General features: G+C 34.5%; 1 protein-coding gene across 7 annotated transcripts in view; it reads right to left on the bottom strand.

Moving 5' to 3' along the window:
• Sugct (succinyl-CoA:glutarate-CoA transferase) overlaps positions 1 to 22,425 on the bottom strand; it is a 724,801-nt gene that overhangs the window by 686,972 nt on the left and 15,404 nt on the right. For all 7 annotated transcript variants that reach the window (XR_009226097.1, XM_046437777.2, XM_046437775.2 and 4 more), the window contains 4 exons: positions 12,941 to 12,992; positions 11,855 to 11,928; positions 8,231 to 8,316; positions 7,685 to 7,735 (listed from right to left, as the gene is read on the bottom strand). Coding sequence is in view for 6 of the 7 variants with exons in the window: in XM_046437777.2 (XP_046293733.1) it covers positions 7,685 to 7,735; positions 8,231 to 8,316; positions 11,855 to 11,928; positions 12,941 to 12,992 (263 nt within the window). In the remaining variant the exon portion in view is untranslated. The remainder of the gene's footprint in view (positions 1 to 7,684; positions 7,736 to 8,230; positions 8,317 to 11,854; positions 11,929 to 12,940; positions 12,993 to 22,425) is intronic.

Here is a 22,425-nt window from a genome sequence, read left to right as displayed (position 1 = left end):
ACCTAATATCACCACACTCCACACACACCCCAAAATATACACAGGGAAGCCCACACTTAATTTGATAGTGCTAGATACATGAAGCTTAACTTTAGGGGGACACATCAAACTGCATTCACTAACAGGGAATAACTGGCTCCTAAATTACAGACAATTAGAAGCCATGTTCTCTAGCCCACTAGAAAGCTAGTAGGAACCTGGACACATCAAAGATCAAAGGAGACCTTCTAGAATTGTACCAGAGGTCAGCCAGTGTGAATCCTACCTCCAAACCCAGGGAAAATTAGAGGTAAAGCTGAGGAGTGGTGGGTATCTTCTAAAGGTTACAAATCCTGATGAAATCCAAATCAAGAAGATTCCATAAGAAATCTCCACTCTTTGGCATAAAATATCATAAATAGCTCTAATAGTTTTGATCTTACAGATATTACTTTTCATATTGCATTGATAAATATCCCCTTATTATTTGATTTTGCAGCCCTTGACCCAATTGATTGCTCTATTTCTTTTTATTAGTAATTATTTATTAGTAATTATTTTATCTTTGCTTTCCTGCCTCAATTTTACAGTTCCTTCTTTTAGTCATTCTTTTCTCTCTTGCACTACCTTCTCCTGCCTCAAATACCCACCCTACTTTTTTCTTCTTTTTCTTTTATTTGTATCTTTTCTTTTTCTTTCTTTTTTTTCTTTGCCAATTTTTCTTCTTGTCCACTTTTCATCCCCTATATAGTGTAATAATTTTACTATCTTTAATAACTAATTTCTAAACATATTCAGAACATTACTACAATTTCATATTAGATTAGAGAAGCTGTGAAGAACATTTTCAATAAGTTTTCCCCTGTAAGGCTTAGTATTACATGGCTTTGCTCTAATGTTATTGTAACTAATAGGGTTTAGTATCTTCTCTCAAAGTGGTACTGATACTAGGCATAACAGAGGACATACATTGAATGGGAATATGAATACTTGGATATTTGCCCAGCCTGGGCAATTAAGGAAAAGAAACTCACTAAATAGTTCCTTGCACAAAAGTAGAAAATATAAACATTCCAGCAGATAGGTAAACATACAAACAATACAAAAAAGTAAGGAAACTACCACCCCAAACAACCCACAACACTTCAACAACCGATCCCATTGACACCACAGTGGAGGAAATGTTGGATAAAGAATTTAGAAACTTCACATTTAAAATGCTCAATGAAATAAAAAAAGATGTAAGGAATAAAATATACAGGCCATTTCAATAAAGAGACAGAGATTCTGAGAAAGAATCAAAACTGAAAATGACTCAATAAATCAAGTTAAAAATTTAATTGAAAGATCACCAATAGACTAGACCACATAGAATACATATTTTCAGGCCTCAAAGACAAAGTATATAAACTTGAAAATAAAGTCAACAATAAAAAAAACATATAAAGAGATCATCAGAATAATCAAAAAATTTGGAATAATATTAGAAGACCAAATTTAAGAATTATTGGCATTGAAGAAGTCACCAAATCAAAAACTAAAAGAAATGTACAACCTTTTCAATAAAATAATATCAGGAAATTTTCCAAATCTTAGGAGTGAGATGAAAATCCAAAATCAAGAGTCATTTAGAACCTCAAACAGACAAGTTAAAAATTATCCTCTTCATCAGGCCCGGTGGCATACACCTGTAATCCTGGTGGATCAGGAGGCTGAGGCAGAAGGATTGCAAGTTCAAAGCCAGACTCAGGAAAGTGAGGAGCTAAGCAACTCAGTGAGACCCTGTCTCTAGACAAATTACAAAATAGGACTGAGGATGTGGCTCAGTGGTTGTGTCCCCCACACACACAAAAAAAAATCCTCTTCAAGAAACAGATAAAAAATCTTCTTCTTGATACAGAACAAGGACATAATTTTTTTTAAAATGCAAGATAAAAACACTAGGTGACATTTAGAGGTAAACTAAACTAATTTCTAATACCAGACCCTAAAAGCCAGAGGGCTTGGAATAATATATACCAATCCCTAAGAGATAATGGGCACCAATAAATACTGCTATATCCAACAAAAATATTCTTCAGAATTTAAGATAGAAACAAAAAGTATTCATAACCACTAAGCTAGCATAATAGCTAAACTATGTAACCAACCTAGATGTCTGTCCCTCAATAGATGAATGGATAAAGAAAATGTGGTACATATACACAATAGATTATTAGCAGCCTTAAAGAAGAATAAAACTATGGCATTTGCAGGTAAATGGATGGATCTGGAGAATATCATGCTAAATAAGCCAACTATAAAAAACAAAAGGCCAAATGTTTTCTCTGATAAGCAAATGCTGATCCATAACGGCAGGTGGTTTGTGCAAAGGGAAGTAAGGAGGCAGGAGGAGGTATGGGGATGGGAAGGATGGTGTAATGAGACGGACATTATTACCCTATATACATGTATGATTATACTACCAGTGTGGCTCTGCATTATTGTACAGCCAGAGAAATGAGAAGTTTTTCTCCATTTGTATACAATGTGTCAAAATGCATTCTACTATCACATATAACTAATTAGAACAAATTTAAAAATAAATATATATATTCAATGAAATATTTCACACAGAAGAAATGAAAAATAAATATCTTAGAAAGCATATGGATGAATCTCATAAGAAGAATAGTCAATTGAAGAAGAATCAAGTCTAAATTAAGCAATAGAAATAAATCAAGATAAAGGAAATAAAAATCATCTCCCTATAATAGCACTGAATATAAATGATCTAAACTCTGCAATCAAAAGATATAGATTGGCAGAATGGAGTAAAAAACATAAGACCTAAACATATGTTGTTTACAAGAGACTCGCCTTACAGGCAAAGACATTCACAAGCTAAATATGAAAAGATGGAAAAATAAATGTCATGCAAATAGAGACCAAAAGTAAGCAGGAACAGCTATTCTGACATCTAACAAAGTAGATTTTAAGTCAAAATTGACCCAAATAGACAAAGAAGGTCGCTTTGATACTGGTTAAGGGAATCATCCAACAAAAAGATACAATAATTGTAAATACTTATGCCCCAAATATCAGTGCACCTACATACATAAAACAAACCCTTCTCGATATAAAGAACCAACAAGACCACAACACAATCATAAAAGGTGATTTTAATATACCTCTTTCACCAATAGATAGATCATGCAGACATAAATAAAGACCCTTCAGAACTAAAAAATATTATTAATCAAATGAACATAACAGACATCTATAGACTATTTCATCTGTCAACAACTGAATTCACTTTTTTAGCTGCACAGAGAACCTTTTCTAAAAAACATCTTATTTTAGGACACATAGCAAGTCTTCACACATGGAAAAAAATACATAAATTCCTTGCCTCTCATCACATCATAATAGAATGAAATTACAAATCAATAACAAGATAAAAACAGAAATCATATTAATACCTGTATATCAAATAATATACTTTTAAATGAGAAGTGGGTCATAAAAACAATAAGGGGTGAAATCAAAAATATTCTTAGAAGAATATGAGGACAGAGACACAACATACAATAACTCTGGGGCAGTATGAAGGCAGTTCTAAGAGGAAAGTTTATAGCATTGAGTGCCTATATTAAAGAAATAAAAAAGAAAGATCCAAAATAAATAATCTAATGTTACACCTCAAGGTCTTAGAAAAGGAAGAATAATGGGCTGCAGTTATAGCTCAATGGCAGAGTGCTTGCCTCACATATGTGAGGAACTGGGTTCAATTCTCAGCACCACATAAAAATAGAACAACATAAAGACATGCTGTCCATCTATAACTACAAAAAAAATTTTTTAAAAAGGAAGAATAAATGAATTCCAGAATTAGTAAGAGACAGGAAAAATTAAGATCTGCGTCAAAATTAGTGAAATTTGTAATTAAAAATAAGTAAAAGTATCAATGCAACAAAGAGTTGGTTCTTTGAAGAGATAAACCAGGATCTACTAGAAAATAAAAAGAGGAGTAAAAAAGACTGTTTTTCAATATTACTGTATATCATCTCTTCCTTATCTGAGTGCTCACAAATCACCTAAAAATCTATTATAGAATTTTTCCCAGAATAAAAGGCAAGAATAACTTTGTATGAATTAGAAAAACCACCATATTTATTTATTTACTTAAGAAAAGAATAAAATGATCTTCCTTTCAGTCACAGAGTAGGTGAAATCAATGTGAAATATACAGTATCTAATCTGAGTTTTGTCTATAGATATAATTTAGGAACAGGGTAAGCAAAAATAAAAGTTTAACCACACATATGAGGAAATCATAAAGTAAGTTTAAAATATTATATCAAAGAATATCTTTAATTACAGAAGTATACTGAAGGAATTTAAAGGCAAAATCTCACATCTTCTGTTTACTTTCAAATAGTTCAAACACACACACACACACACAGTCTACATGTTGTACATGTGTAAGCATACATAGCAAAATGCTAACATTGCTTTATCTAAGTAAAGGGTTTGCTATTCCTTCAACTTTATGGTTTAAATTTTCATAATAAAATACTGGCGGAAAACAAAACTCACAGTTTTTATATGGTCTTACATTATATGCTCTCCTGACCATAATATATGCCCATAAAAGGGATAGTCTGTCAACTAATTAATATACCGAATTATTTAAAATATAGGATGGCATATGTTCGAAAGTGATCAAATCATATTGCTATGAAAATACCAGGCCCATGTAGATTTTCTAAGCAGAATTTTGCTTTTAACAAAGCCTGGTTTTGGTTGGCCTCATTGACAAAGGAGTTATACTTTTGAAACTCTTGGTTATCCAGCTAATTGTTTTGCATAATGCTTTGGGACCATTTCTATAAACTAGACTCATTATATGAGCAATTGTAGCCACTAAGATCTGAATGTACAGGTTGTTGTTGCTACTCTTATGGGCAAAAGAGAAATCCTTGCCAGAAAGAATATAAAAGAGTAGGCAAAAATAATTCTCCCTTTAGGCTGAATTATATATAAGTTATATAAATATAACTTATGCTAAAAGCAATTAACATAAAAAATGTTCCTAGGCTGGGGATATAGCTCAGCTGGTAGAGTGCTGGCCTAAGATGCATAAGGCCATGGGTTCAATCCCCAGCACCATCACCCAAAAATAAAATGTCCCAGATGATCTATTTAAATTTAATGTGAGTTAAAATGTACTTACTTCATTAATCAGACTTGAAGAGAAATAAAGCCCACAATGAAACTGAACTTTAAATTATTACAATCTCATAGAGCACACTGGCATGATCCAAATAATATGGGAAGGAAGTCAGAATTATACATGTTGGCCTAAAATATTCATCTGTACATAATGTGTAGCGAAGTTATACATTCTACCTAACACTGTCCCACTGAGAAACCCTAATGAAAATATATTTGTTCAATTAAATCTGAAACCTTGACTACTCAGGATGAGATAAAAGAATGTTCTGATGTGGAAGCAAAAAAACAGGACTTTGAACACTGAAACTAAACTAAATAAGCAACAAAGACCAGAAGAAGGACTGGGGCTGTAGCTCAGTGGCAAAGCGCTTACCTTCCATATGGGAGGCATTGGGTTCGATCCTCAGAAACACAGAAAAAAATACACAAATAAAATAAAGGCATGCTGTCCATCTACAAATACCAAAAAAAAAAAAAGACCAGAAGAAGTATTATTGAGAAAAGAACAATGGCCCAGATGATATAAGAAGAAGAAGAGAAGAGGAAAACAAATAGGAAAGGGAGGAAGGGGAAGAAGGGGAGGAGGAGGAGGAGAAAGAGGAAGAGGAGGAAGATGAAGACAAGGACAAGGAGGATGAGGAATTATAAGAGAAAGGACTGAGAATGCAGACAATGAGAGCTAGGTCCAAGGTGATGGTAGCTACAGTAAGAAAATAAAGCAGGCCAACAATGATGGAGAGCAATTTAAAAAATCAAACTGAGTTATAAACTTAAAGAAAAAGAAAGATAAATCTAAGTGATGTTATAGAAAAGATATGGGAAAGCAGGGTGGTATGATCTCAGGACAATTTTTAAGCTTTGGGTTCAAAATATATCTAGTAAACAAAAAAAAATATTCCAAATTTGTGGGATTGAGCCTTCAGAACCAAAAGAGATCATCATTGATTCTAATCTTAAAAAATTAAAAGAAATGATTTTTCAAACACTCAGATAAGTAAAGAAAGCAGCAGCAGATGTATGAGGTTAAAGTTAGTTTGGTAACAAATATATTTTTTAAATTTAAGATTTCAGACTTGGTTTTCTAACCAAATATGTACATCCATTAGAGTAGATTATAAAACTTAAAGACAGCAAACAAGTTTAATTTCACATAATGAAACCAACTTCATGTGCATAAGGAAATAATAGATATTGCTTAATTAGCGTTGACTATGTGGCAGGCACTCTTTTCTACACATTTTGCACATTAAAAACTCAATTCTAACAACAATTCTAGAAAAAAAGCTAATAATATTATTCCCAGGGACTAGGGATGTGGCTCAAGCGGTAGCGTGCTCGCCTGGCATGCGTGCGGCCCGGGTTCCATCCTCAGCACCACATACAAACAAAGATGTTGTGTCCACCAAGAACTAAAAAATAAATATTAAAAATTCTCTCTCTCTCTTTAAAAAAAAGCATACATTAAAAAATATTATTCCCAGTTAATTGATGAGGAAATTGAGGCACAAAGAGGTTAAATAACTTTCCTGAACTCATATAGCTAGCAAGACAGCATTAGAAACTCACTTAAAGATAGTACTTTTAACTGTTATTTCATCCTTCCCCTCTATGAAAGATGATGAGTCAGGTCTGGACATAATGGCTATCTGAATAAATTCTATAAAAAGCTTAGGCTTTCCAATGATATTACTTGAGTTCAAATGTCAGTTTTTCCCCTTACTAATGTTAAAAGAAAAATTGTTAAATAAATTAAATTTAGAAAAATTTATTTGAGAATAATATGATTTATTATTTAAGCAGCTCTCAAAATCAGGAGAGATTCAGAGTGCTCCACCCACTGCCCAGCAAGTGGGCAGGCAGTATTTAGAAACAAAAAAATGAACTGACATTCCAAAACAACGTGATTGGTTATAGTCCGACATTTGCTTCATATGGACATGGTCTGATCAATTGGCAGCTTGTGATTTGCTGAAGTTTGAACTGAAATTGTCTGAGATTTCATTATTTGTTATAAGAACATACTCTTTAATTAGTTTTTAGTTGGTTTACATACTAAATTAGATTTTAAGTTTTCTATATACTGAGGCAACTTTAAGCCAAATATAATTTAATTTAGCATTAGCTATGTAATCTTTGGAGCACCACTTAGACCTTATGAGACTCAATACCATTCTATGAAAATGGGGATCTAATGCTTCATTTACAAAGCAAACTGAGGTTTAGTGGAGATAATATAAGTGCCCAAGTTCAGAATCTGATGCAAAAAACACTCGGTAGATAGTAGCTAGGACTGTAATTATACACAATATACAAGGAAATATAAAGCACATTATATTTACTAAAAAAGCCAACTTAACTTCTTAGATGTAGTTTATAGGAAAATAACAGATTGTCATACAAGATAGTTTTAAAACACTTTTGCTCTGATATTTAAATCACAAATTACAACAAGTGGTAGGCAAAATGCCTTCCATAGAGTATACTGTACCTCTTTGATGATTTTCACCCCTTTTGGATCCTTGATATTAACAGCTATGCTCTAAAAATCAAAATATATATATATATAATATTATCATAAAGGCTTTTTTTATTATTGACAGTCCAACAAGAGAGTCATTCACATCATAGATTCTCCTCTTAAAGCAAAATTGTATCCCTCATGAAGAATTATTAAATCATTTTTACTGATTATATTCGCTATCAGAATGATATCAAGGATTATAATAAATGGTTTTCAATAGTAATATGAGTATTAGAGTTAGCATTCTCTAAAACAATGTAAAGAATCAAATGATTTCTCTTTCATAAAATGATTTCCACTATAAATTCTCATGAAATGTTTTAAGTTAATAGAGAAAGAAGATTAATTTTAAAATCCCTGCTTCTATTTGATAACTGATGAATAAAGAAAACTTCATATTGTTTGAAATATTAGTTATATCTACAAAAAAAGCCATGATGCTATCCAAAGCTTTGTGATAATAAAAAAACTATACAAATAATGCAAAAAAAAAAGAAATTATGATATCCTTACTTTTTTATTTCGGTTAACACTGAGAAAATATGTACTTTCTGTACCCACAAAAGGTGGCCCCCAAGTTCGTGTATCATCACCGGCTCCTAAAAAATAACAATATGAGCTATTAATTCTTAGCTCCAAAACACCATGAGAGATTTTTATAACTTCTGAATAAGTATTAGTGTGAGATATTAACCATTATAATTACCTGTATAGGCAATAACAATTAACTTTTATCACTAGCCCTCTAAAAAGTAAAGAATTTATGAACTTGGATAAAGTTTTAAATTCTAGTCATTTAAATGGTATAATCTATTAACCATTAAACTTTATTTACTCTCTTGAGATGGATCAAGGCATAATCTTTTTGAAGGGAAAAAGAGAATAAAAAATAAATCTATTTATTTTTTAAAAACCCACAAGAGAAATAGAGTGCACAAGTAAGAATAGAAAAGAAGTATTAGTTCTAACAGGACATAAACCAATAATTACACAAAGCAATAAATACTAAATACCAATGGAAGGACATACTCAAAACATTGACAGGGAGGAGGGAGTTGGGGAGAATGAACTACAAGGGTCCACAAAGAGAACTACCCAATACTAAGCCCATCAGTGACTTTGTGAGAAATGTATGTAAGGCCCAGATATTTGGTATATGATAGGACCTCTCAGAATCACCAGCCACTTCCTTTTTTTTTAACTCACAATATTTTAAAATAGAAGGAAGAAGAGAAGCAACAATGCCAAGATAAAGTTGAGATTCATTTGGTTTAAATATTTGTATGCATCTATCAGGTGGAAATAGGTCAGAAGTTACACTGGAGGCCTAAGAAAGCTTTCCTCTTCTCTTGTCCTTAGAATATAGCCATGATTTTAGAAAGGCAGAAAGATCAGTGTCATTTGACCCAAAACATAAGATAAAAGATCACAAACTATTAAACCAGAAAGCTTGAAAACATGTTTTATTCGACCCACAGAGTTTCTAAGTTTTTTAACAATCTGCTAAGATTTCAAAATCTGGAAATCTCATGTAAAAACTTAGCCTTTCTTAAATGGTTTTTCAATCCATTCATTGATTCAACACTTATTGAGCACCAGCTAAGTGAAGATACTGCTCTATCCGGGGCAAAAATGGCAGTGAACAAAAGACCAAAATTCCTGATCTCATATGCCTGCTTATAGGTACAATCTGGAGTTTTAGTGGCCTCATTTGCTGCCCTTCCAGCCCGTTTCACTCATTTACATTCCCTGCCAGGTCCTGCAGGCATTATAGATTACACATATGGATTTGCTAACTCTAAAAGAAAAGATAAAAACTATACTTAAGTTTGATATGCTCTTATGATTACATAAGTAAGAATAAGTCCTAAGTCAGAAACTGCAATCAAATTTTATTTAATTGAAGAAATGGAAAAGTAGACATAAAAAGAGAGTCTACTAGAATTTAGAAATACTATCAAGTTGCATTCAATGAAACTGCTACTAGTCATTTTTCCTCATATCCACGTTGAGTAAGTATCTCAAAGACCCAGAACAATTGAATATATATTATGAACATTAAAATGTATTGGGCAAGAGGGTTTATCAGCCAAAAAAGGAGCAGTAAACACCTGCTAGGTGTTTGAGAGGTAATAAAGGCCTTGACAAAGAAAGTTCTCCTCATAGTGGAACCTAAAGTACAAAGGAGAAACAGGGATAAGTAAATAAGGAATAATAATTTATGAAAGTAATATAAGTACAATTACTAAACTGTTGACCAACTGAAATAGAAAGAAAAATTAGATGGGATGCTCCATACAAGAAAGGAAGACACAAGAAAACCAATGGTTGAAATCAGGAGGTGCTGATGTTGAAATCAAATCAAAATGTATAAATTAGAAGCTTTAAACAACTGGAGTGGGGAGTGTTCAGCTAAAAAAATAAATATTCTTCAGTATGTATCCAGTAATGACAGAAAGTGATAAACTTTGTTGACTGGATATATGAAGCAAATGTCTCAGGAAAGCAGGACTCTCCAGGCACTTCTATTATCTGAGACTGATAAACATGGGCTCAGATGAATATAACAAGATAAAATACAATAATATATAATACTCCTATGCTGATCAGAGAATCTTCTGCTAACTGCTTTGGCCTCATAGGAAGATCTGATTAGCAGGAAATAGAATCTTCCAGGTCAAATATTCTACTTTAAAATATGGTTTATCACTTATGGTAAATTAATGTTGATATAATTATAAATTCATCTCTATGAGCCTTATGGATAAATGCACACTAATCAGCACTAGACCATTCTCATTAATTTGAGAATTCTGTTCCAAATCCATAAGGACTAAATATTAGAACATAAATAGTAATACTAATTTTTGATAACTTCAAGATAAGCTGTCTATAGAATAATGGCATGAAGAAAGTATCTGTGCCTCTTAAGTGCTTGTGGAAAGAAGTGGCACACAACAAAGATACTTTTCAAAGCAACTTTATCAATAATTGCATGAACTAATCACCATAATGTTTAAAGCACCAAATAAAAGTGAAAATTGCATATACAGAAGACATGTATTTGATGGGAAAAGAAGGAAAAAAAATTAGACAGATGTGAGATAAAAAAATAATATAAGCTGATATGTTGTCCTTTCAAGCCCTTGATTTATTTATTTTTTTATTTTTCTGTAGTTGTAGATGGACAGAATGCCTTTATTTATTTGTTTATTTTTATGTGGTGCTGAGGGTTGAACCCAGTACTGCAAACATGCTAGGCAAGTATTCTACCACTGAACTACAGCCCCAGCCCCGCCTCAAAACCTCTAAACTCTAAAGTGGTAAAGTTTTTTAATTTTTTTTTAAATAGAATAGAATGACAGGTTAAGGTATTTGGGTTGCTTTTGATGGGCTTTGATTCCTTTTCCTTCTCTCCTCCTTCTGTATCTTATTTCTTCCCTTTTATCATGCCCTTGTCTTTGCCATCCCTTCATCCCATGCTCAGGGAATGTGGTCACACTCACTCTAATCTCAGTCTCAATGGTGCAGCTTGTATAGAGCCTAGAAAAACCAGAATCTGAGCTGAGAACCTAGATACTCTTTACTAACTATGTAAGCTTGAACATATTGCTTTACCTCTGTGTCTTATGCTTCTATTTTCTCATTTATAAACAAGGAATTATATCAGCCTATATGGTTATTGTAAAGATTAAATTCAAGTCAACAGGGTTTATTCTTTTTTTAATAGATAGACATAATATCTTTATTTTAATGTGGTGCCGAGGATCAAACCTGGTACCTTACAAGTGCTACACAAGCACTCTACCACTGAGCTATAACCCCAGCCCAGCAATGGGTTTAGAACTTAGCCTGGCTCTATAATTGTTTTTATCATCATTGTTATTATATGTTTTAACAGAATGTTTCAGGTATGTGAGAAGGAAATAACTTCAGTCTTAGTCCTTGGCACCTTTATAGAGTAAAAAAGGGATCACAAGCACAGGTTCAGAGGAACACAAGAAATGGAAAAAAGAAAATAATCATTTAACTTATCTCCTCATCCCATTTATAGGATATCCAAACATGAAAACTTAAGGAATTACTCAAAATATTTATTAGCCTGATTCTATTTTTTTAAACAAGCAATAGCTTTACCTGGTCTTTCCACTTTTATAACTTCTGCTCCAAGATCTCCTAAATTCATAGTAGCAAAAGGTCCTGCCAGCACTCTACAATGTTAACAACAATAAAAAAAAGACCAACTTGAAATTTTTTATTAATTATTTTCTTAATATTCCATCAATACAGATAAGCTTATATAATACTAGCAAGAATCAAAATTGTAGAAACTGTTATTTGGCCATATGTATCAAGAGCTTTAAAAAAGTATATCCCCTTTGATCTGGTAATTCTATTTCTAAAATTCTATCCTGAAGAAGAAATTGAAACTGAGGCAATATTTGTATCCAAGGAAGACTAATTTATAAATGTGAAATACTGGGGGATTATTAAGTAATTAAAAACTAAAACTAAAATCTATATAATACAATATCATCTTACATTTTTTGTTTAATTTTTTTAATATTTATTTTTTACTTGTAGTTGGACACAATATCTTTATTTTATTTATTTTTATGTGGTGCTGAGGATCGAACCCAAGGCCTCACATGTGCTAGGCGAGCACTCTACCACTGAGCCACAATCCTAGCCCTGTTTAATTTTTAATAACAGAAAAATATTCAAAAGGAAACTGTATATTTAGCTATTCCCATACAGTAATCTCATGAAGTCCTTCAGGCCCAAGTCAGATGTTTTCTTAATGTATTTCATAAGCACTTAAATATCTCGTGTTTCAACTGGTAGATGTATAAGACTAAGAATAATTATGCTTTTTTGTTTGTTTGTTTAGGGAACAAAAAAGTTAAAAAAGCATTTCCAAAAATTCAAATAAAACTAAAAAAACATGCTGTTGTATGCTTTAAATGCCAATAAAACTATAATTCCAATGTAGTTCCAATTATTTTTAAAATTATATATAAATGTGTAGATTGACAAAAATGCACAAATATTACACAAATTGTCTCTTAGAATAGTGCAACTCCAGGAATTTTTCTTTTCTTTTCTCCTTCTCCAAAATTTGAACATAAGAAATAAGTATCCCCCTATGATCGAAAAAAGTAATTAAAAATTGTTGAGAGAAGGGAAAAACTAATCACTAAAATGTAAATAAACAATACAAACCTTGTTAGATCTAGAATTTTTACACCCTCCAATGGCTTCACGTTGTCAATATCTGGAACAAAACAAAAACATTCTAAGAATATTAATTAATACTTTTCAGAAAGAACAAAGCAGATTTCTCCACATTTAGTTTTATGTAGTCTCTATTGTTATCAAAAACAATAATTTTTCTTCACAATGATTCTGCTTAACACAAAAACCTCACCCTGATCCCAGTGAATGTCCACTAAAGCCTCTAATAATAAAATATTCCCAATTAATAGCATCCACAGCCACACTGAAATATTTTTTTCTAATGAAAAATAAAAACTAAAATAGTGACATGTAATATATAGGATAGTAAAAGCAACAACAAAGATCTCCAAATATTTGTTCTCTCAAGACAGGGAGGAAATAATGAATCTTAAAAGTATATTAAACAGTTTACAATCATATGCATACTTCCCTTTTTCTCTTCACCCATCAGCTAAATTGATATGTACATTAATAACACATCAAACAAACATGTTCAAAATCAACATTAAATCACAAAATCAAATTTTAGTCAAATGACTTACATAGTTTAGTCATTATGACCTCATAATGACTGAGGTCAAGCCCTTCTGGGGAAAAATTGGGAACTATCACTTCAGTTATTTTTAATTGACTTTATTTTTTAGAACTGTTTTGGCAAACAGCAAACTTGAGTGAAAGGTACAAAAATGTTCCAGAGGAACTCTGTTCCCACATATGCATAACATTCCACTTTCAAAATCCTACACTAGAGTAGTATATTTATTATAATCAATAAATCTGCATTGACACATCATTTTCACCTGAAATCCATAGTTTACATTTGGGCTCATTCTTGATATTGCCCATTTTATGAGTTTTAACAAAAGCATAATGATATGTATTCACTATTATATTATCATAGAGAATAGTTCCACTGCCCTAAAAAATCCTTGTGCTCCACTCCACTTATTCATCTCCTACTTCACTAACTTCTTTGCCTTTATCAAAATGTAGTATAAATATAGCCTTTCTGGCTTCTTTCTCTTAGTAACATGCACTTAAGTTTCCTTACATCTTTTCAAGTCTCCATAGCTCATTTCCTTTAAGTATTAAATAATATTCCATTGTTTGTATGTACCACAGCTTCTTCATTCACCTACTAAAGAACATCTTGGTTGCTTCCAAGTTTGGGCAATTATGAATAAAGCTGCTATAAACATTGTGTGCATGTTTTTGTGTGGACATAAGTTTCCAATCCATTTGGGTAAATACCAAGGAGCGTGATTGCTGGACCGTATGGTAAGAGTATGTTTAGTTTGTAAGAAACTGCCAAACTGTCTTCCAAAGTGGCTGTACTATTTTTCATTCCCATCAGCAATGATTGAGAGTTACTCGATTCAACATATTTTTTTTTTAAATTCTCAAAGTAACTCTATCACAAGCAGATTAAGAATGAAGGTTAGAATTCATACATTTTCTCATAGGCTTGAGATGAACCACAAGGAGTACAATGATTCTTAGCTAGGGGTCAAAAGACCACATTACTACAGTAATGAACACTAGAACTCCATACACTGAATGTTTACTCCTTGAAATAAGCAAATACAATAAGAAATTACTGTCAAAGCAATAGAAAATATTTTAAGTCCATGTGATTGATGCATTATTTTCTTGTAAGCACTCTTATGTGGAAAACCAAATTATAATTAGATGGTAAATTGATGAACAGAGGATCAGAAAATGAAAAAGAGCCAAAAGAATGTTTAGCATACTAGATTACTACAGGTACAGCACCCACGAATCACAATTCTAGATATGCATAACCTTGCATATTCTCCCATGTTGACTCTGGGCTTGGACATTTGCCTTGTTTTCACCAATGGGACATCAAGAGACTTGACACTGGCCGAGGCTTGGATAAGTGCTTGCTTCCTAAGGCTTGATGTTTCAGAATGTTTCTGGCTTCATGTGAAAAAGCACAAGATGACAGAGCCCATGGAAAGTGACCTGGCCATCTCAGTCATTGCAACAGTCCCAGCTGAGGCCCCAGACATATATGTAAAGCCATGTAAAACACCCAGGCCCACCTCAAACACCACCTATCTGCAGCCACATCAATGAGCTCAGGTAAATCCTGCTGAAGACTGTCCAGTCAACCCACAGAACTTTGAGAAAAAATAAATCAGTATTGTTTTAAGTACTGTCTTGGGATGATTTGTGAGACAGCAATAAATAAAATGAAATCATGGCTTATGGCAGAAACAGCCTGTTGTAGCAGCCAGTTATCCTTTTAAAATGCAAGACATAGCCAGGCACAGTGGTACACACCTGTCATCCCAACAAAGGAGGCTGAAGCAAAAAGATCACAAGTTCAAGGTCATCCTAGGCATCTTAGTGAGATATTATCTCAGAAAAAAAATGACTAAGGATGTAGCTCAGTGGTAGAGTTCCCCAGGTTCGGTCCCCAGAATAAAAAAAAAAAAAAAATCCAACATCTTTCCACAGCCTACAAGATCCTGCTTATTCTGGCCCCTGGTTGCCTCTCCAATCTCCTTCCCTATCACTCTCCTTCTCACTCTTCCCCAGCCTTCTTGCAGTCGTTTAATCATGTTTTAGAGCCTTGGGCAGATTGCTCTTCAAGAAAGGATTTACTGTCCACATACAGAAAGCATGTTTAACTTACAACTTCCAGTATCAGCTCAGTCACAGTTCACTTCAGCCTACTTCAGCTGAAAGCATATGCCATTTGACCAGAGAAGTCCATGGTCAAATGACTGAGCAGAGTGGAAAATAAGGCCTAGTCATTTCCTCCACTCACTGCAGAGGTGCTGTAGTGGGCCTCAGGCTGTCAGCTATGGAACCCCGCACAAGGCTGGCACAGACTTTGACAGGTCGACATGCAGTCTGGCAGCTCCTCCCTCCAATTGGATTTTCTTCCTTTTCTTCTAACTGAGTTTACTGCCCCCCCAAATTTGCCTTTCTAATGGTCTCAATAACTGCTTTACAGAAAACACAAGATGTGACAGGGCCTTTGCACTTACTATTCCCTAGGACTGGCACTCTCTTCCGTTATATATTTGCATTCTTCTCACTTCATTTAAATTTCTGCCTGAATATCACACTGAGAGACCTTGCCAGATCATTCTACCTAAAACAGAACCCCTATGAATCTCTATTCCTGCTTTATTTTTCTTTATAATACTTATTACCTTACATTATACTGTAGGCTTATTTATTAGTTTTACTACCATCTTTCTCACTAGAATACAATCTCAATAGGGCAGGACTTGTCAGTCTTGCATTCCCCGGTCTAGAACCATAGCTGTCACACAGCAGGCACTCACTAGGAATTAAAGAATCTGTGAGGAAGTTAAAGCATGGAGGAAGGGAGGGATCCATATACTTGATCATGAAGGGGTGCTGTATTTTGTTGAATGCTTTTTCTGAATCTATTGAGATGACCATATGGTTCTTATATTATACTTGATAATTAGCATGCTTATAAAAGAGACCAGAATGCTCAAATTCAGGTAGCTCATTTTTGTGTCACATGACTAAACTGGTCAGGGTCACTCCAAGTGAATTTGGGGAAAAAATAAAGACACAGACACAAAAAGTACCTTTTCTTTGGATTCCCTGATAGCTCCTCAGCCACAGCTCCCACAAGGTGGGCAAGGCAGGCAAGAAAGAGAGTGGAGAGCATGTGCTGAACCCTTTTATTGGGGAGAAGCCATTCTAATAAGGAAAGGGGTCAAGTTTCAGGGGGTTGAGTCTAGCTTCCTAGACTCAACAGGTTGAGTGACATCTAGGAAGGCCACATCCATCTCATATGCTGATCATAGGCAGAGCAATCGAAAAGACTCATATGTCACCCGCCCAAACACAGGGGCAACATTGGTTCAGTCCACCCTGTGTGCTCAATGCTCATAGTTCACACACACAGAGCCCATGTCTGGCTTGCCACATCTCCACACTCTGATCGCTCAAAGCTAAGGGGTGTTCGGTCCCAATGTGGCAGCTCCTGACAGCACATTTCCCCTCTCTCTTGGATAGGGCTTGAAAATGGTAGAATGAAGAAACAATTAATCAAAGACACTGTGAAACAGTTTTGCCAAAGAAGCCAATGGGAATTTGGGGGTGCAGGTATGCTTAGCAGTTAGAACAGAAAGGAAAACTAAAAGAAAGGAAACTGGGCAACAAAAGAGAAAAATCACCAGGGAAAACTTCCATCAGCAAGATAACCAGCTGGGCACAGAGGTGCACACCTGTAATCCCAGTAATTTGGGAGGCTGAGACAGGAGGATTGTGAGTTCAAAGCCAGCCTCAGCAACTTAGTGAGGCCCTAAGCAACTTAGCAAGCATCCTATGTCAAAATGAAAGATAAAAGTTTCTGGGAATGAAACTCAGTGGTTGAGCACTGCTGGATTCAATCCCCAATACCAAAAAGAGAAAGGAAAAAGAAAGATAACCAAATAGCTTTAAAAATAACAAATACTCCAAGTTGTAAATAGTACCTCTCCAAAATCATCAAACTGATTCTGTAAAGCCCACCACAAACACAAGTGCTCTGTGTGAGTGGTTCTGGGGAAATCAAAGAAAAGAAGTTGAGTTTCACCTCTGAGTTGGTAGAGGAAAGAGGGACTAGAATAGCTATGATAGGTAGGAAATGAATGGGAACTCCCATTAAGTAACCCTTGTTCCCCATAGGGCTAATCATTCTATAAAGATACAGTCAGGAAAGTTGCTATGATTTGAAGTGTTATTCAAAAGCTCATGTTCCAGATACTATAGCAATATATACATATTCATGTTTATAGCACACAATTCACAACAGTCAAACAATGGAACCAGCCTAGATGTCCATCAACAGGTGAATGGATAAAGAAAATATGGTATGTATGCATGCACACACACACACACACACAATAGTTTCATTCAGCCATAGATAAGAATTAAATTATATCATTTGCAGGAAAATGGATGGAACTCAAGAACATTATGTTAAGTGAAATAAGTCAAACTCAGAAGAAGGTCAGGATCACATGCTTTCTCTCATATAGGGAAGCTAGAGAGGAAAAAGGAAAATAAGGGGGGGGGGGGTCTCATGAAAAGCAAAGGGAGATCAATAGAGTAGAGGAAAAAGACGACCATGGGGCAGGAGGAGCAGAAGGAAGGGGAAATATTAGGAAATTATATTAGCCAAATTATATTGTTATATGCACATATAAATATGCAACAACAAATCCCACCATTATGTACAACTATAATGCACCAATAAAAAATGGAAAAAAATAAACAAAAAAGTATATTGCTGAAACTTAATCCTAAGATTCATATATTAATATCATTTAGAGTCGGGACCTTTAGGAGGTAATTAGGGTTAGATGAGGTCATGAGGGTGGGATCCCCAAGATGGCATTACTGGTTTTATAAACGGAAGAAGAAACCAAAGGCCAAATGTTCTCTCTGATATATGGATGCTATCAAATGATAAGGAGTGGGTAGAAGTTCGTTGGATTAGACAAAGGGAATAAAGAGAAGGGAAGGAGGATGGGAGTAGGAAAGACAGTAGAATCAATAGTACACTTTCCTATGTTCAAATACTGTGTAACTCCACATCATGTACAACCACAAGAATAGGAAGTTATAATACATGTATGTCAAAATACACTCTACTGACATGCATATGTGAAAAGAATTTTAAAAAAAGAGGTGGAAGAGATATCCAAGCTATCAAGTTCACTCTGTCACACCATGTGATGCATTCCACCATGTTATGATGCAACAGACTTCACCAGATGCTGGTGCCATAGTCTTGGACTTCCCAACCTCTAGCAATGTGAGCCAAATAAACCTATATTCTTTAAGTTATCAGCCTCAGTATTTTGCAACAGAAAACAGACTAAGACAAAAGCCATCATATTCTCTCCTATTCCATGGTCTATTAAGGAAAACTGAGATGTATACGTAACTACAGTGACACACATTCAAATTGCTACTCTATTTTCATCGTTCACATTGTTCTACCTTAATTTCCTTATCTATAAAATAGGGATAATACTGGTACCTATTTTTATAAGATTGTAAAAAATTAAATAAAGCAAAGCCTTATAAGCAGTTAGCCATGGTGCTCCATCATTGTCAGTTAATGTGTTATTTCTGTCTTCTCACAAAACTTGCCCTGTGTTCCTTAATTCAATGAATGGCATGCCCACTTGCTCATTTACCAAAGCAGGAAAAACCTAAGTAATATTCTTGAATCTTCTCTCTTCCCTATCTCCTCAAACTTAAGAACTACTTCCCGCAAATTCTTTTGCACAAAAGTTAACTCAAAATGGATCAAGGATCTAGGAATTAAACCAGAGACTCTGCATCTAATAAAAGAAAAAGTAGGCCCTAATCTCCATCACGTGGGGCTAGGCCCCAACTTCCTTAATAAGACACCTATAGCACAAGAATTAAAACCAAGAATCAGCAAATGGGATGGATTCAAACTAAAAAGTTTTTTTCTCAGCAAAAGAAATAATCTGTGAACAGGGAGCCTACATCCTGGGAACAAATTTTTACCCCTCACACGTCAGATAGAGCTCTAATTTCTAGGGTATATAAAGAGCTCAACAAGATAAGCACCAAAAAATACAAATAATCCAATCAATAAATGGGCTAGGGACCTGAAAAGACACTTCTCAGAAGAGGATATACAATCAACAAATATACAAAAAAATGCCCATCATCTCTAGCAATCAGAGAAATGTAAATTAAAACTACTCCAAGATACCATCTCACTCCAGTAAGAATGGCAGCCATTATGAAGACAAACAACAAGTGCTGGCAAGGATGGGTGGGGGGGGGGGGGTACACTCATACACTGCTGGTGGGACTGCAAATTGGTGCAGCCAATTTGGAAAGCAGTATGGAGATTCCTTGGAAAGCTGGGAATGGAACCAGATTTGACCCACCTATTCCTCTTTTCGGACTATATCCAAAGGACCTAAAAATAGCATACTACAGGGACACAGTCACATCAATGTTTATAGCAGCACAATTCACAATAGCTAAACTGTGGAGCCAACTTAGATGTCCTTCAGTAGATGAATGGATTAAAAATGTGGCATTTATACACAATGGAATATTACTCAGCAATAAAAAAGAATAAGATCATGGCATTTGCAGGGAAATGGATGGCATTAGAGAAGATAATGCTAAGTGAAGTTAGCCAGTCCCCAAAAAACAAATGCCGAATGACTTCTCGGATATAAGGGGGGTGACTCAAAATGGGGTTGGGAGGGAGAGCATGGGAGGAAGATTACCTTTATAGGGAATAGGTGTGGGAGGGAAAGGGAGGGAGAAGAGGAATAGCATGGATGGTGGAAGGAGACCCTCATCATTATACAAAATACATGTATGAAGATGTGAATTTGGTGTCAACATACCTTATATACAAACAGAGATATGATAAATTGTGATAAAAGGTGTATTAAGAATTGTAATGCAAAACAAAAAAATGACAGCTCATGTATAATGGCATAATTTGGCATAAACATACTTTATATACAGAATTACGAAAAATTGTGCTGTGAATGGATAATTACAATTGTAATGCATTCCACTATTGTCATGTATGTAAGAAAAAAAAGGCGCTAGCATGCTTGGTTTCTCTCAAGGCCTTCTACCTTGAATTCAGAGGGCTGCTATCGTGTTGCCTCTGTACTTGGTCATCCCTCTATGCTCTCACAACTCTGATGTCCCTCTGTTTGTCCTAATCTCTTCTTGTATAGGTACACCAGAAAGACTGGATTCAGGCCCACCCCAATGGCCTCCATCCAACTTAATTGCCTCTTTAAATGCCCTGTCTCCAAATACAGTCCACATCCTGAGCTACTGGAGGTTAAGGAGTCAACATATGAATTGAAGGGGAACATAATTCAGCCCACAACAAAGCCTATCCATTTGCACAGTATCTAATTAGCTCCTTAATGACTATCTCTTATCATACAAGGGAAGAATTGAGAATCAGCAAAATGTGGGAAAAGCCTCTGTCAAGGAAAGAGAGGCCACCAAAACAAACATGAAAAAGAAATTCAGAGGAAAAAAATAAGACAGGTTAAATATTTTTTTAAACTGTGATTCCATTTATAACACCTCCTGGAAAAGGCAAAATGATAGGCATAGAAAACAGACCAAAGTGAACAAAGAGACAGGGTACAGGGAAATGAAATAATTACATATTTTGAACAAGGGAACTGTTTTATATCTTAAATATAGCACTAGCTACATGACTTCATATGTTTGTCAAAACTCATAGAACTGTACACTAAAAAGAGAATTTTACCATATGCAAATTTTATCTCCCTAAAAAGAAAGTCATTGATATACTTAGAAACATGAGATTTTACATCCATAACAGCACAAAGTACTTTTGTAAAAAAATAATGTTCAGAAGATAAAACTCTCGCTTTGAAATTTAAAAATATTTTAAAAAATGGGAATGTAATAGAAAGGCAGAAAGATAGAAAGATACATATTTTGCATATATATGAAACACAAAAAAATAAAAATATAAAAAAAATCACAATAATATGGGACAGCAAAAAACAATAGACAGAATATTACCAAGCAAATAATTGAGATAAATTTCTTAAAACTGAAAAGGCATAGAGTCCCTTTTCATGCCCCCAAATAATAGATTTTAAAAAGACACACACCAAGCACAACAAAACATATCACTGTAAAAATAAGGAAGACTGGGGCTGGGGTTGTGGCTCAGTGGTGGAGCGCTTGGCAAGCACGTGTGAGGAACTGGGTTTGATCCTCAGCACTACATAAAAATAAATAAATAAAACAAAGGTGTTGTGTCCAACTATAACTAAAAAATTTTTTTAAAAAATATGGAAGACTGACATTTTTCTGTCATAAACATTTCAAAGGGAAAAAAAAGCAGGTCTTATATATAAGTATTGTTGTTCAGAGTGACATTGGATTTCTCAACAACAGTGGAATCTAAAATAAAAATGGAACAAAACTTTCTAAATGTTTAGGGGAAAAATTATTTCTCTCTTATATTCAAAACCCAATCAAGCCATGAGCCATGAGAGAAGTAAAAACAATATTTTAATTCATGGATATTTTCAAAATCTTTACCTCCCATATATCCTTTGTTAGGATGGCCTTAGGCCTGAGCCTAAGCAACTCCATTTTTAAAACTCCAGTTTAACCTGCAGTTTCACCAGGCACATCCACAGATCCCTCCAGTATGGCCTCAAACAAGTTACTTCCCTCATCCTGATAAACAGAGTGAAGCCCCTGGCAGGCTGTTCTCACCTGATAAGAGGGAAAAGCCAGAAGATCAGGGTGGAGACCACCAGACCAGATGTTTCTGACCTCAGGGTAAATGATGTCATTGAGAAATCCGGTGGTAGCTGATAAGGATTGAAAGGCAGGTCAACCCCCCCCCCCCAAATTTAGTATAAATGTTAGAGCAAATGAACAGG

This window comes from Marmota monax, unplaced genomic scaffold (genome assembly GCF_021218885.2).
Source record: "Marmota monax isolate L192 unplaced genomic scaffold, Marmota_monax_Labrador192_F-V1.1 WCK01_AAM20220418_F8-fsc00109, whole genome shotgun sequence".
Classification (NCBI taxonomy): Eukaryota; Metazoa; Chordata; class Mammalia; order Rodentia; family Sciuridae; genus Marmota; species Marmota monax.
The sequence above is the reverse complement of the archived record's forward strand: the minus strand, read 5'-3'. Positions and strand labels throughout refer to the sequence as shown.